A 12,790-nucleotide genomic window follows, 5' to 3' on the forward strand; every position below is an offset into this window, starting at 1 on the left:
TCCTGCAGACTTCCATTCCCAGCACCGTGATGACACACTGGAGGAATGAGGAAGCAAATTGCACAAAAGCACAAATCTGAGAAGACTTAGGTTTATTGTTTAATGAGACCAAGCATGGATTTGGTTTTTTAGAACATATTTTCTAATCCAGTCTCACTTTCTTCTATACAAAGACTTTACCAACATTCTTGTCATCTCACAGAAAATCAAAATTCTGTTTGCTGTAAACACTTTAAAACAATAATATGACAGAAATTGATTTCATGAGATTTACTCCTTCCAGTATGTCTCAGCCCAGTGCTGACACAGAAGTCTGTGACAGACTGATGGCCTTTTCTGCTGTCACAGGGACTCCAGCTTTACTGCTTACATACCTGCTGTGTAAGGAGACTGATGTGGCTTGGTGGGGAATACTGACAGGCTGCTTGCTTTTCGGCCAGCTGCTGCAGTTCTGCTGCTACTACACTGGGGCTATAACGTTTGCCCTGGGAAGAAGTATCTTCTGCATCTTTGTGCATCCTGGCTGAGCCCACGCCCTGCCCACTTGGGCTGCGATGGCACAAACCTAGCAAACAAACATTTGGATATGCTTAGTGCGTGGTACGTCAGACTCTCAGCCTGCTGCTCACAGAGATTCAAAAGCACATATGATACTTTCTGCAGATTGTAAGGAGAATACAACCTTCTTTTCTGCATGGGTATTGCCTATATAAGCTTTCGTCAATTCCAAGCCTATATTCTCTTTATTATAATGTATCTAATGGCACCCAATTCAAGAGAATATTGGCTGCTGACACCTAAGATAAGTCTATAAAGTTTTTCCTTAAAAACAGATGCCCTTAAATAAGCTACTCAGTTGGAAAGTCAGATTTATTTTAATGCTAGAAAAGTTGTCAACAGCAACCCTAGTGAACATTTGCTGACCCTGATGTACAACCTAAAGCAAATGTATACCATCGTTAAAACAAAAATTAAAATATATGTATCAGGACCACAGCTATTAACCTGTGTGTTGTTCCCAAAACTTTCCTCATAGATTACAGTCTGCATCTATAAATCCTAGAGTTTCTTCCACCCTTCAGATTCCTTACAACCTAAAGCTGCATTGGTAAGCCATGTTCTACAAGACTCAATTCTGGAAATGTAAAATTTCTAGCTAATCCAGAACAGAGATTACACAGTCTCTATACCGAACTAACAGGTTATTACGCATCTCAGAATACTTACCTACTTTTGCAGAGGATGGTCGGCACAACCTTTGGCTGTAGATCTGAACAGCTCTCTGAAAAGATGAGAACGGGCCAATGGTGTAGCTACCAGAATGACAATGGCGTAACCCTGCAAGGCTAGAAGTATCACTGGACACTGGGTTTGTGGAAACAGAGCAGCTGTCAGGAGCTGTGCTCTGTGAGGAGGGCAGTGGGGATGAGGACTGAATCGGCCTGGAACCCACTGGAGGAGCCGGCAATGAATGGTGACCAGGCACCTGTGAATTTTCAGAGGCTGCAGGCGGAGATGGTATCCAGGATCTGGTACTTCTCTGGAATGTGGCACCAGAAACAGAGGAAGAAGCACTAGGAGCACTGCACCGAGGTAATTTCACTTCAGCATTTAAGGAGAAGGTGGATCCTTCTGGAACTACACAAAGATAATGAGCACACTTCATGAGAAAAACCTGCATTTCAGGTCTTTCAAATAATAACAACATACCAAAGATAACTCAAACACAGTGAAGCCAAAATGGCCTCATCTACCAGCAAACACAAGAGGCTCTACATGATGCATATCCTCTTTCAAAGCTTGCCATATCTAGATCTTCCCTCACAGAAGAGCAGGTAACTTTCATACTGCTCACTCTACAGTATCTTCTCTTGAGTTTAAACAAAAAACCTGCAGAATCTTCCCCAGGACCGGGCATTTGAATCCTCAGTTTGAACCTGAAGGTTCCAACCTTTGTTTAAAGGACTATTAAAAAGAGTATGTGCAGTTGTTATTTTTCTTGATGATGATTTAAGCCAGTTCACTTACAGGTTGTTTTTACTTCTTTGGGTTTATAGCCTTTTAATGCTCCTTCTGCAGGCAGACCTGCAACTGAACTTTTGGGCTGATCACCTTTTATTTTTTTCACCACCTCAGGATGCTCTATAACAAAAATCAAGGAGTTAGAAAGTAGAACAACGCAACCGTGATATCTTTAGAATAGGACTGCAGAATTTAAAACTTGTTACAATGGACTTTCTTGCTAATATTTACTGTAGACCATGCAACTCTAATGATCACAATTGTACTGACATGGACTACTGGATATGTATAGCTGGCAATGAACTTCCTCCCATGGAACACCTAATTAGGGTCAAATATACAGACTCTGCATCCAATGGGTATGCTCACTGTAGGTAGTACAGTTTAACAGGCCTTGATTTCTCTCATCCCTTACTTTGAGTTCAGGATTCCCTGTTCATTTCAAATCTCAGTGCCTTCAGTCTGTTCATTCAACTTTTAGTCATGAGCCACCGTATCTATTTCTTTATAAACGCTAATCCAGATTCATCCCACTTTACTTCAGGCAAAGAAGGTATGATTACAGTTACTCTAGTCTTCCCAAAGTCAATGGAGGGGGCAGGGGGGAAGATATGCAACCTCAAGAAACCTTAGCAACATTCTGGGGGGCCTGTTCTCTTTCCATAGACTGAAGTTATACATTTGTCTGGGCGACATCATCTCAGAACTGCCTGTAAAACTTACCACCTTGAAGCTGTTTCTCTGACTGGTTACTGGTGTTGCTGGGGTTTGTGCTTGTGGAATTTGCTCCTAGGAAGACACTTGCTGACTTGTTTCTGTGTGTGTAAAATGTCAGCACTTCTTCCAGGTCACTTTCACTACAGTAAGGAAAGAAGAACAGATGTAAGTGAGGATTCCAAGCTTTCCTGCATTCACCTAACAATCAAAGACAAGAAATTATAAGGAGACTGAAGAAGGGAGTGTGGAAAAAAAGGTGAAAGTCAGACAAGGTGATGATTTGCAGTAATGATTTGCTCAGTTCTGCACGGTAGGACCAGAAGGAAAGGAACACGCCTTGGTTAAACCTGAGATTCCCACTGAAATGCCATTTTCTTATGCACTAGAAAATTCAAAGCATTCAGGAGCCTTCCCAAGATAAACAAAGAGTGAGTGAAAACACCGAACATATTTTTGGTGAGATCAACTCAACAGGAGAGATTCAGTTCACAGCTAAATTTGTGAATCTTCCCCACGTGTTCTCTAGAACAAGCAGCTATCTTGTTTATAACAGAACTCAGCTCAGCTTCTGTTTTATAGTCATTGTTAGTAATTTCAACTCAGCAGTGGGAGGAGGAGAAGAAAGAGAAGGGAAGAGCTTTTTAATTAGCCAAAACTGTAGGACAAACACACACAACAGTCCATATTTTTGTAAATCTCACGACACTTACATATGTTTCTTGTTTTCTTTACAAGAATAGAGTTTAACTGCCCCGACGTCCTAGGCATCTATGGGTCTCAAACTAGTATCAGTTACTTGGCCATTCATATTAGAGCTCGTGCAAGCTATAACTCTTAATTGTTTTTATATCTAACATGCTTTCCTTTTGCTTTAGAGTGTTGCCTCAGCATTAGGTAGTGAGTATATGGCACAGCAAACACCAAAAGTGAGAAGTATAGTGCCAGTAACACTACAAGATGACATAGGAAGATAAATTTGCATAGCAGCAATTATAATCAATCCTTCAAAATGCCCTCTGCATATCACACTTGCACTAGTCTAAGCCTGCCTGAGCTTTGGTAAAAGCAATATCTAGAGCTGAAGCCACTGGCTTTTGGACCTTCTGCACGCTGCAGAGTTCACCTTTTCTTCCAAACCAGTGAGAATAGAGGTGAAGAGGAAATGTAAGAATCAAAAGTCGCTGGTGGAAAGGTGCTTTAAGCTTGTAAGTGAATTTACCAGCATATACTTTCCACATTGCACTGAGAATGTTTAGAGGCAATAGCTGTAGCATGTGTATAACTAAACACAATGCCATCCATGTGATATCAAAGTTAGAGAGTCAATGAGACAATCCCAATTATTAAGTGGCAACAACGATTACCCATTTTCTCCAGTGTTGCGTTCACTGTACTGCAGAACAAACACTCAAAAGTGGAAATCTACACCCTTTGCTTGGCTCCAAATAACTAGCTCACTGATTTAAGCTTCAAGCACAATGCCAAGTAGTGTCAGGTATCAGGTTTCAAATGTACCTACTACTTCATAAGAAGCAAAAAATGATCGCTAGAAATTGTCTTAACGTTGGCAAACCGGCTTTTGCTATTTTTTATCGCTCAAGCAGGTGATCCAGAAAAAATTTCCAGCCCCTGCCTAGACTGTGCATCAGGCCATGATGGCACAGTAGCCCATAACACAGAAACAGAAGAGTATGCAGTTCTGCCCCAAACAGTCATCTCTTAGCTTTTCTGGCCAAAAGCAAAAAAATCCTGCCCCAAGAGGCAGCAGTCATTTTAGTGGCCAGAGATGTCAGAGAACCAAAAGCATGTTGTGGGCCCATGTAATCTACATTTCTAGTGACAGGAGTAGATGTTATGGTGTACGGTAGTCAGATGTCTTGAGTATGGTTTCTTTTATAGAACATTATCTGAAAAGCAGCGAGATTTTTCTTGGAGCCCATGAATCTGTCGCAGTAATGACTCCATCAATTATATTAGCAAAATCTAAAACCCGTTTCCATGAGAATGTAGCATCAAAAGAGAGCGTGAAGCCTCCTGAACTTTAAGAAGCCTCAGCTATCATCCACTTCTAATCAGTCACTGAGAGTGGTATCCAAACAGAGAAAAAGAAAGAAGTTTTGTAACTGATTACAAATAAGCAGCAGTGACTGTCAACCTTCCCAGAGAAGATAGAAGGGCATTAAAAAGGCCGGTGAACTCCAGCTGTGTTCAGATACTGATGGGGGTCCTTGCCCATATAGTCATGGCATATATGGGTCAAATAAAGGAGTGGAAAGGAATTGGATTTTGTGCTCAAGAGCTAGAGACTTTGAGGACATAATTCTGGTTTGCTGAATATTTTCAGATCTCTCCATAGTCAGATAGCTCTAATACCATTGTTTTTCATACAGTGCTTTATGCCATAAAGAGTATTTACCTATTTTCAAAGTACGTTTCCTATCAAACTCCTGTTAAGTTTAAGGCAGATAAAGTTCAGAGCATGCACTATTCGAAAATGCTGCTTTTTCATTGTGACAGTAATGGCTTGCACTGAACTGCCTTAGCAAACCAAACAAGAGGCTAGGACAAAGACAGGGAGTCTAAATCCCTTCCTTCCTCACCTCAAAGTCCAGACCTAGAGAGTTCCTGAAGAGAGGCAGCAAGCATGAGATTTGTTTCCGACAGCAGAAACTTGAGAGCCAGAACCACAACTGTTCAACCACAGCACCTCAAGGCCATCTAAGCAGAAGCTTTGTTTTCATTCTCCTTCCAAAGTACTGCCACATTTGCTCCAGCATCACAGGAAAGGAGACCATTAGCTCACCAGCACCAGTCTGAAATTTACACAGACCAGGGCAACCACTGTGTCATGGTTTAACCCTGGCCAGCAACCAAGTACCACACAGCTACTCACTCACTCCACTCCCCTCCCCTGCTGGGATGGGGAGGAGAAACAGAAAAAGTTAAAATCCATGGGTTCAGGTAAGAACAGCTTAACAATTGAAATAAAGTATAACAACAACAGTAATCGTCATGAAGAGGAGAGGGAGAGAGAGGAATGAAACCCAAGGGCGGGGGACACCAAAAAACAGGTGACGCACAATGCAATTGCTCACCACCCACTGACCAATGCCCAGCCAGTCCCTGAGCAGCAATCGGCAGCCTCTGCCCTGGCCAACTCCTCCCACTTTATATACTGAGCCTGCCTGACATTCTATGGTATGGAACATCCCTTTGGCTAGTTCAGGTCAGCTGTCCTGGCTCTGCTCCCTCCCAGCTTCTTGTGCCCTCCTCACTGGCAGAGCATGGGAAACTGAAAAGTCCTTGATTTAGGGTAAGCACTACTTAGCAACAACTAAAACATCAGTATGTTATCAACATTCTCATACTAAATCCAAAACACAGCAGCGTACCAGCTACTAAGAAGAAAATTAACTCTATCCCAGCTGAAATCAGGGCACACTGCTGTCCTTTGGGAATCTACTTAATGGTCAAAACATCCACTGTATATCCTCTATGCACCAGATGCTGATGCTACAAGTGTTTGGCTGCTGCAAGGGAGAAAAGAGAAAAGACAAGTTCTCTGTCCCCCAGCAAGAGCAGGAGCAGATGCTATGGTCAATAAAGGTATCTAGTGGCTTACAGATCAATCAGATCACCTTTAGAACAACTCCATCACATTCAGGGCTGGGACATCCTTTATCAAAGGGAATAAAATCCATTCCTACCTTGCTCTGGTAATAAAGTTCTGAAAACCTTCAGGATTCACTCCCTCCTCCTCCTCTTCCTGTTTCTTTTTTGATCGCTTCTGAACCATCTGCTCTGTTTCCTGTTAATAAGCGGTATCAGTAAGTGTCTCTACGTAGTCACTTTATGTTCCACAGCATAGCTACAACTCAGAGAAGACAAAAAAGCAATTTCATGGGATCTAAGAAAAAAACCCATCAAGTCCAAAGAGCCATATTATAAGCATTTCACTATGTGCAACAGAATGGATAAATATAGACAGCCCCAGAGACAGCATGCTAAGCATACACTAAACTCGTTCCTCCACCTGACATAACTTATTAGAATTGATTTGCTGAGAAGAGGTCAAGTCTTCACAAATACATGCTGCTCCTTCCAATATACTCTTTGCTGGGAAATAAGGAAGTATGGAGGGGAAAAAATAGAATCATTCTTTACAGATATTAGATCCTCTTTCTACTTTTGCTGTTTCTGTCACAAATACTGAGCTCTTCAAAATAGCTTTTATTTGAGCGTCTTTCCCAAAAGGAGATATTCAGGAAGAAAGGAAAACAAAAATATAAAATTACATTAAAAGAAACTCAATCAAGGAGGTATGCTGAGGGTATCCACATTTCCTACTGTAAACTAGGAGTTCTCATTTGAGTTAATTTCTCTTGTCACGCAGCAAATTGCCAAAGGCTTATCTACATACCAGAAATACACTGCTTTAGCAAAAGCAAAGAAAGTAAAACAGTATTGTGGCAAATATGGATTTACACACTAAAACATACTGGAATAAAGCATGCTAAGCCTTTGTGTGTGAGAATGGGAGCAAGCTCTCAGATAAGTGATCTTTCTATTTTACACAATAGAACTTGTTGACACTAGAAGTTGTATTGATACAAACATTTTTGTTAATTAAAAAAAACCCTACAGGCCTGTCTGAAATACCTATACCAGCATACAAACTTTATCTGACCAGACTTGACCTCCCCTTCATTGTTTCCTACTGGTAGTTTGAGCATTCCCAGGATGAAAGGGTCAGATAGACCTTTTGAAAGATAATTCAAGAGGGGGAAGAAAAAGCCACTGTGGGACATGTCTCTACCCTTCACTACTCATGTAAAAGTCAGGACAATGTGATCTGTTTTACTCAGTTTGCTGGAGGTATTATTTTTTTCTTCTGTGTCACTACAGAAGATACATAACTGCTAGTAGGAGTCCCCTACTAAATCTGAAGTTACAAGTCGGTTAAAGAAGTCTGTATGTTGGACTCTGACATCAAAAAACCTCATAGCCTAAGAGTCTCTCAATGGCTTAAAATGTGTACGTCCTAAAACCTCAAGTGATCTGTTCTCACTTGTTTTAACTGAGAAAATATGTTTATGCACTGATTTATTACCAGTTACACAGCTTTAGTTTGTGAATTTACTCAAGAGTTAGCAGAAAATCCTGATGCTTGAATACAATTTGAGTGGAAATTAGATCCAAAGCAGCTGCGTTCTTCACTCACCGCAGAACCACCCAAGTGTTTTGTGGTTACTCCTAACAGAGTAATTCCATGAGCATTAGGCATACAAGGCACTCCCTGGAACAGATTTGGTTCAATACCAACCTTGCTTTGACAGATCAAGTTACTAGATGTCAGTTCTGACAAGGTAATGTAAGTGAACATCCTCTGCTAACTGTAGGAGCTTGGAGGCCTGTGGGCACAGCAGCCTCTGAAAGCAAAATTTAAACTACCCTTGTTCTAACACTAAAGAAATGCTAGAGGGCAAAGAAAAGGGGAAGCTGTTCTTGCAAAACAAGGATTAGCATGAAACCACTATGCTAAATACATCTTTTACATCTAAAGAGGTGAAAATTATTTAAATTAGGACCTACTTCTCCTTATCACTGCACATGCAGAGTCCCATACTACAGACAGGTAGCAGTCCCTCCATATACCAAACAAAGGTAAAATACATATTTCATACTGTTCTGTATTAAAAATGTAATCTCTAAAAGAAGCATCACAAAAATAGGGAGAAATGGGAAGAGGCATTACAAAGCACTAAAATCAAAGACAAACCAAAGAAAAAGCAAGCTGCCAGTTAAATTCCACTTCAAATCAACATTTCTTTTTACTTTTGTGTACATGATTACTGAACTGCATATATGATGTAGTAAAACCGTTGTCATTCTCACAATTTGAACAGACAAACTACCATTACTGGATGCGCAACTGTGAACAGACCACGTAAATTACAGAACAGAGCCTTAAAAACACTCTGCTTGACAGCAGCCAGCAGGAGATACTTTAGAAGATGACAACAGAAACCAGAAGAGCTACCAAAAGAAGAATCAAGAAAGAATTAATCACCTTGTTATAACAGATTATGAACTCGCCCAGCTGGTGAGCCAGGATACGACGACGATCATTTAGTCCTAAACGACGGCTGGGGAGAAGCATCCTCAAGGACTGCTGGAGATTGCTGGCAGCTCGTTTCAGAAAGCGCACCACAAGCTCCTGCAAGCAAGACAGATGGAGTTAACATCGGACCAGCTTCAAGATGCGGGTAGAAGAGAACAGAGCAGAGGTACTACAGCAGCTAATGACTGGCAAGAACTAAACACACTGTCCTGAGACGATGAGCTGACAACTGGCAAGGAAAAGCATTCTGCAATGTACATTTTTAATATAGCCCTACAAGGTGGGGGGAGAAGACTGATGGCGTATCTTGCCTGAGGTGGGTCAGAATTGGGAACACTTGTGGAGTGTTTGTCTGAAAAGCATGGCAGATGAACAAACAAAACCATCAAGCAGCAAAAAGCAGCAACACAAAATAACCTGTGAAGTCCAATACCTTAGCAGAACAATTTCAAAAAACAACCTCCGATGTGTTAAAGAAAGCCTGTGGTGAAGTCTACTGACATAAAACCCTCTCAGCTCTATCACAGGGAAGGGGATCTTGGTCAGATATCTCCACTACAGAGATGAGCCCCATTTCATCACTTTTCATATATGTATACCAATTGCCACAGCCTCTCCACAGCAACAGATTACTGCATCTACAGCCATGTAATTCCAATCCCTCACCATGTCTGTTTGACCTCTGGTGGGGAAAACATATGGCAAGGCAAGATGCATCCTGTGGGTGTTTTGAACCCTTTCTGTCTCCCCTCTGGATTTGCTTTTGGTTAGGAGCTCTGCTAATGCATAAATGAGCAGTCTCACGGCCAAACTATTGGATTTCACAGCTCGCCTCTCACTGCCATTACTCCAGGCTGGTTTGATCTGTTATTTTAAACATTATTTTTCACAGTACAGCAGACAAAGTGACTCTCAAAAAGCCAGTTTTAATTTCCACTTGGAAAGAGCAGGGGTAACATTTTCCACTGAGTCGACTGATTATTCTTGACACACAATTTTATCTCTGAACTGCACTGGCTGCTTCCCTGCAACGTGCGTTCAGCAAGAATACGTTTGGATTTGCAGAAGGCTCAAGAGCCTACTGTATAAAGCTCTTTTTAGGAAGGTTTGTGAGGAGGTCTGGGCTTGCTGCACTCTAAAATGTATATACATCAAATATAGGGCCTCAAAATACTGCCTAGAAAAAATAATCACATTTAAAAAACGAAACAAACCAACCAAAACACACAAAAAAATAAACAAAACCACACAACCACCTATGCTAGAAAGTAACTCTCTCTCCTCAGAAGCTTTTATTCCCCCCCCACCCCCCCTCTATCTAGAATGCAAAGAAGATTCCTAAGCACAGATGTCTGCAAAGAGTAAAACACTACATAGGAGAAAAGCAGGTACCTGTTTGAAAAAGCTTAACTAGGTACCCGTTTTATTTGAGTAGATGCATGCTTTCTTTAACACAGCGGAAACCAGATACTGCCAAGTAATCTTAAAGAATCTTAGAAAGAAGAATTCAAAAGTAGGTAAGCTCAGAGATCAGTAAAGGAGAACCAGAGAATCAGCAAAAGATCTGAGCAGCTTGGATGTCAACCACACTCTAGCCCTTAAAAGCTGCCTTCTTTATCGCTGCTCAGGTATCAGTCAGCAGCCTTTACCTTGTCTGTATATTAAGAAATACAGCACTGGCAGCTGGACAAAGATAGAAAACTATAATCTCAGTTGGACTTCAGTTCTTCCAAGGAAGGGAATTGGCCTCAAAACTCTCAAGGCAGATTTCAGCTCGGCTTCTCAGTCTGACCAACACAAAGTTTCTTACCATTTGCTCATCCTCTTTGGCAGCCCAGGCAGGATTCTGGATCTGGTCACCAGCCTCCTTCATCAGTCGCAACTGAACGTGCTGTAAATAGGCAGAGAAAGCCCTGCGAGCTTGCACTTTGCTGTGGACCAAAAGAACCAGTCAGCTATCTTCAGAATATTAATGGGAAGAGTTACAGCAGTCAGGCATAGCTTATGAACCCAAGTACAGTCAGCAAGGACCTCCTAGGTGCACAAATGTTGAAGCTCAAGGCAAGAAAGACCCCTTCACCCCACCACTATTGTCAAGGAGACCTTCAGTTCACCAAGATGGGGTAGGTATTGCAGGAGATACAAAAGGCAGCAGACTAAGTTCTAAAACAGTCACCAAAAATGGAATGTTCTCCTTCCCTTTTCACATCCTTAACCACTCTCCTCCAAAAGCCAATAACATGAACATCAGCAAAACTGTGTATTTTTAAACCAAATTGAAGGCTCTCTTGGGCCTCTGTCTTCACAAGCATTTTGAACACCACAACAACAGACCGTAAAATAAATAAAGGGCTCTGTACTGGTGCCAGAGCTACAACAAAGGCCCTGCAATTCCTATTGGAAATGAAAGAATTAAATCTGTGAAAGTGAGCCCTTCCCCTGCTGGCCCAAGGACACAAGCCAAATTTCATTGAGCAAGGCACCACTGGAGAATGAAAGAACATCAGAAAAGTCTGCTGTGCAGCTGGCTGAACATGTTGGGAAGCTGTGTGCATGAACTGAGGAGAGGATTGGGGTAGGACTGGGAGGGACACGTTGCTTTTCATTCCCTCACAATGGAAGTCACTTTAGCATATGCATCTGTTGTGAGAGAAATTGCTGAAGGTTTTGCCTAAATCTGTTCATTGTCATCTTGGCCTAAACCCTCTCCTCCTGCTCCTCCTCCACTCTGCTCTACCAATCCCCACTCTTCCTCATAGTTTTTCCCACAGTCACTACAAGCTGTCCCTTGGATTGCCAAGCATGACTTCTTTCCTTTTCATAAGAATGTAGAAGCAGATGGGCTTTAGTGTCAGTGACAGATTCCCCTTTCATCACAGAAAATGTCATCTTTTCTATAAAATTATCAAGTTTCATCTTTTATTATTCCTATCCTCAAAGTCACCCAGTTCTTCCCATATTTATTCCACTACTTTTCTCTCCTATTAATGACTCAGAACTTTTTTTCAGCAGCAAATTTCATTAGCACATTTCTACATTTGACTTTATTATTAAGATCAGCTTCAGACTGATTCCTGAGGAACCTCACCATTTTTTCCTCTACTTGTTGTCTGATTTTTAGGAATATTCTCAGATACTTACACAGTCCTTATGACTCCAGGTACATGAGTCCCTGAAATGTCATTAAAAACTCAGTCCAGAAATATCTGTAAATTTCATGATCACTTTGTTAGGGTTACATAAAAATCATACAACATAGTAGCACTTACAGAGATCAACGCATCGATTTAATGTATTTTAATTTTTCAGTTCTTATCTAAAAGTATCCATGCATCTGCTTAATCATTAGCTTTTGATGCTTCTGGAAGACTATGCCAGGCCCAAAGAGGGGCTAAACAAATGATGAGTTCACAAAAGTCTCAAAACTAACATCCTCTGTGGATAGCTGTACTAGTACTGCCAGAACTAAAACATGATAAAAACACCCAGTCACAATTCCTGTCTTCCAGTGAACTACAGAACGCACAGCAGGTCTTGTAACACCTTCGAGCTCTATATACTGCTAGCCACCACACCTACCTATGTTCCACATGTGTGGAACAACAGGAGAACATTCTAAACCCAGACTAAGAATTAATGCCATCATATATCAGAAAAGGCTCTCCCCTGAAGGCTCTCTAGGGCTGCCAGGTTTGTTTTAGGTGGAGCTCAAACAACTCATGACCAGAAGTTCAAGATTTGCACTAGCAGGAATTAAGGAGCCCCTGTTATCAACATCAGCACAGTAATACAGTTCTCTGCCTGCACCTGATAATTCCGTGATTACAAAATGGGAAACTGGAGAAGGTCCTTGTTTAACACTGCCTCTCCTCTGGCGTGTGGAATATTGAAACCTGAGGCCCTAAATGCAGGAACTAGTAATTCCCTTTT

General features: G+C 41.4%; 1 protein-coding gene across 9 annotated transcripts in view; it reads right to left on the reverse strand.

Annotated features, from left to right (window-relative positions):
• The window catches only part of TTLL5 (tubulin tyrosine ligase like 5), a 133,183-nt gene that overhangs the window by 68,982 nt on the left and 51,411 nt on the right, over positions 1-12,790 (reverse strand). For all 9 annotated transcript variants that reach the window (XR_008747481.1, XR_008747482.1, XM_055806050.1 and 6 more), the window contains 7 exons: positions 10,671-10,791; positions 8,810-8,956; positions 6,447-6,547; positions 2,746-2,879; positions 2,029-2,142; positions 1,228-1,638; positions 375-565 (listed from right to left, as the gene is read on the reverse strand). Coding sequence is in view for 7 of the 9 variants with exons in the window: in XM_055806050.1 (XP_055662025.1) it covers positions 375-565; positions 1,228-1,638; positions 2,029-2,142; positions 2,746-2,879; positions 6,447-6,547; positions 8,810-8,956; positions 10,671-10,791 (1,219 nt within the window). In the remaining 2 variants the exon portion in view is untranslated. The remainder of the gene's footprint in view (positions 1-374; positions 566-1,227; positions 1,639-2,028; positions 2,143-2,745; positions 2,880-6,446; positions 6,548-8,809; positions 8,957-10,670; positions 10,792-12,790) is intronic.

Source organism: Falco peregrinus, chromosome 1 (assembly GCF_023634155.1).
Source record: "Falco peregrinus isolate bFalPer1 chromosome 1, bFalPer1.pri, whole genome shotgun sequence".
Lineage (NCBI taxonomy): Eukaryota > Metazoa > Chordata > Aves > Falconiformes > Falconidae > Falco > Falco peregrinus.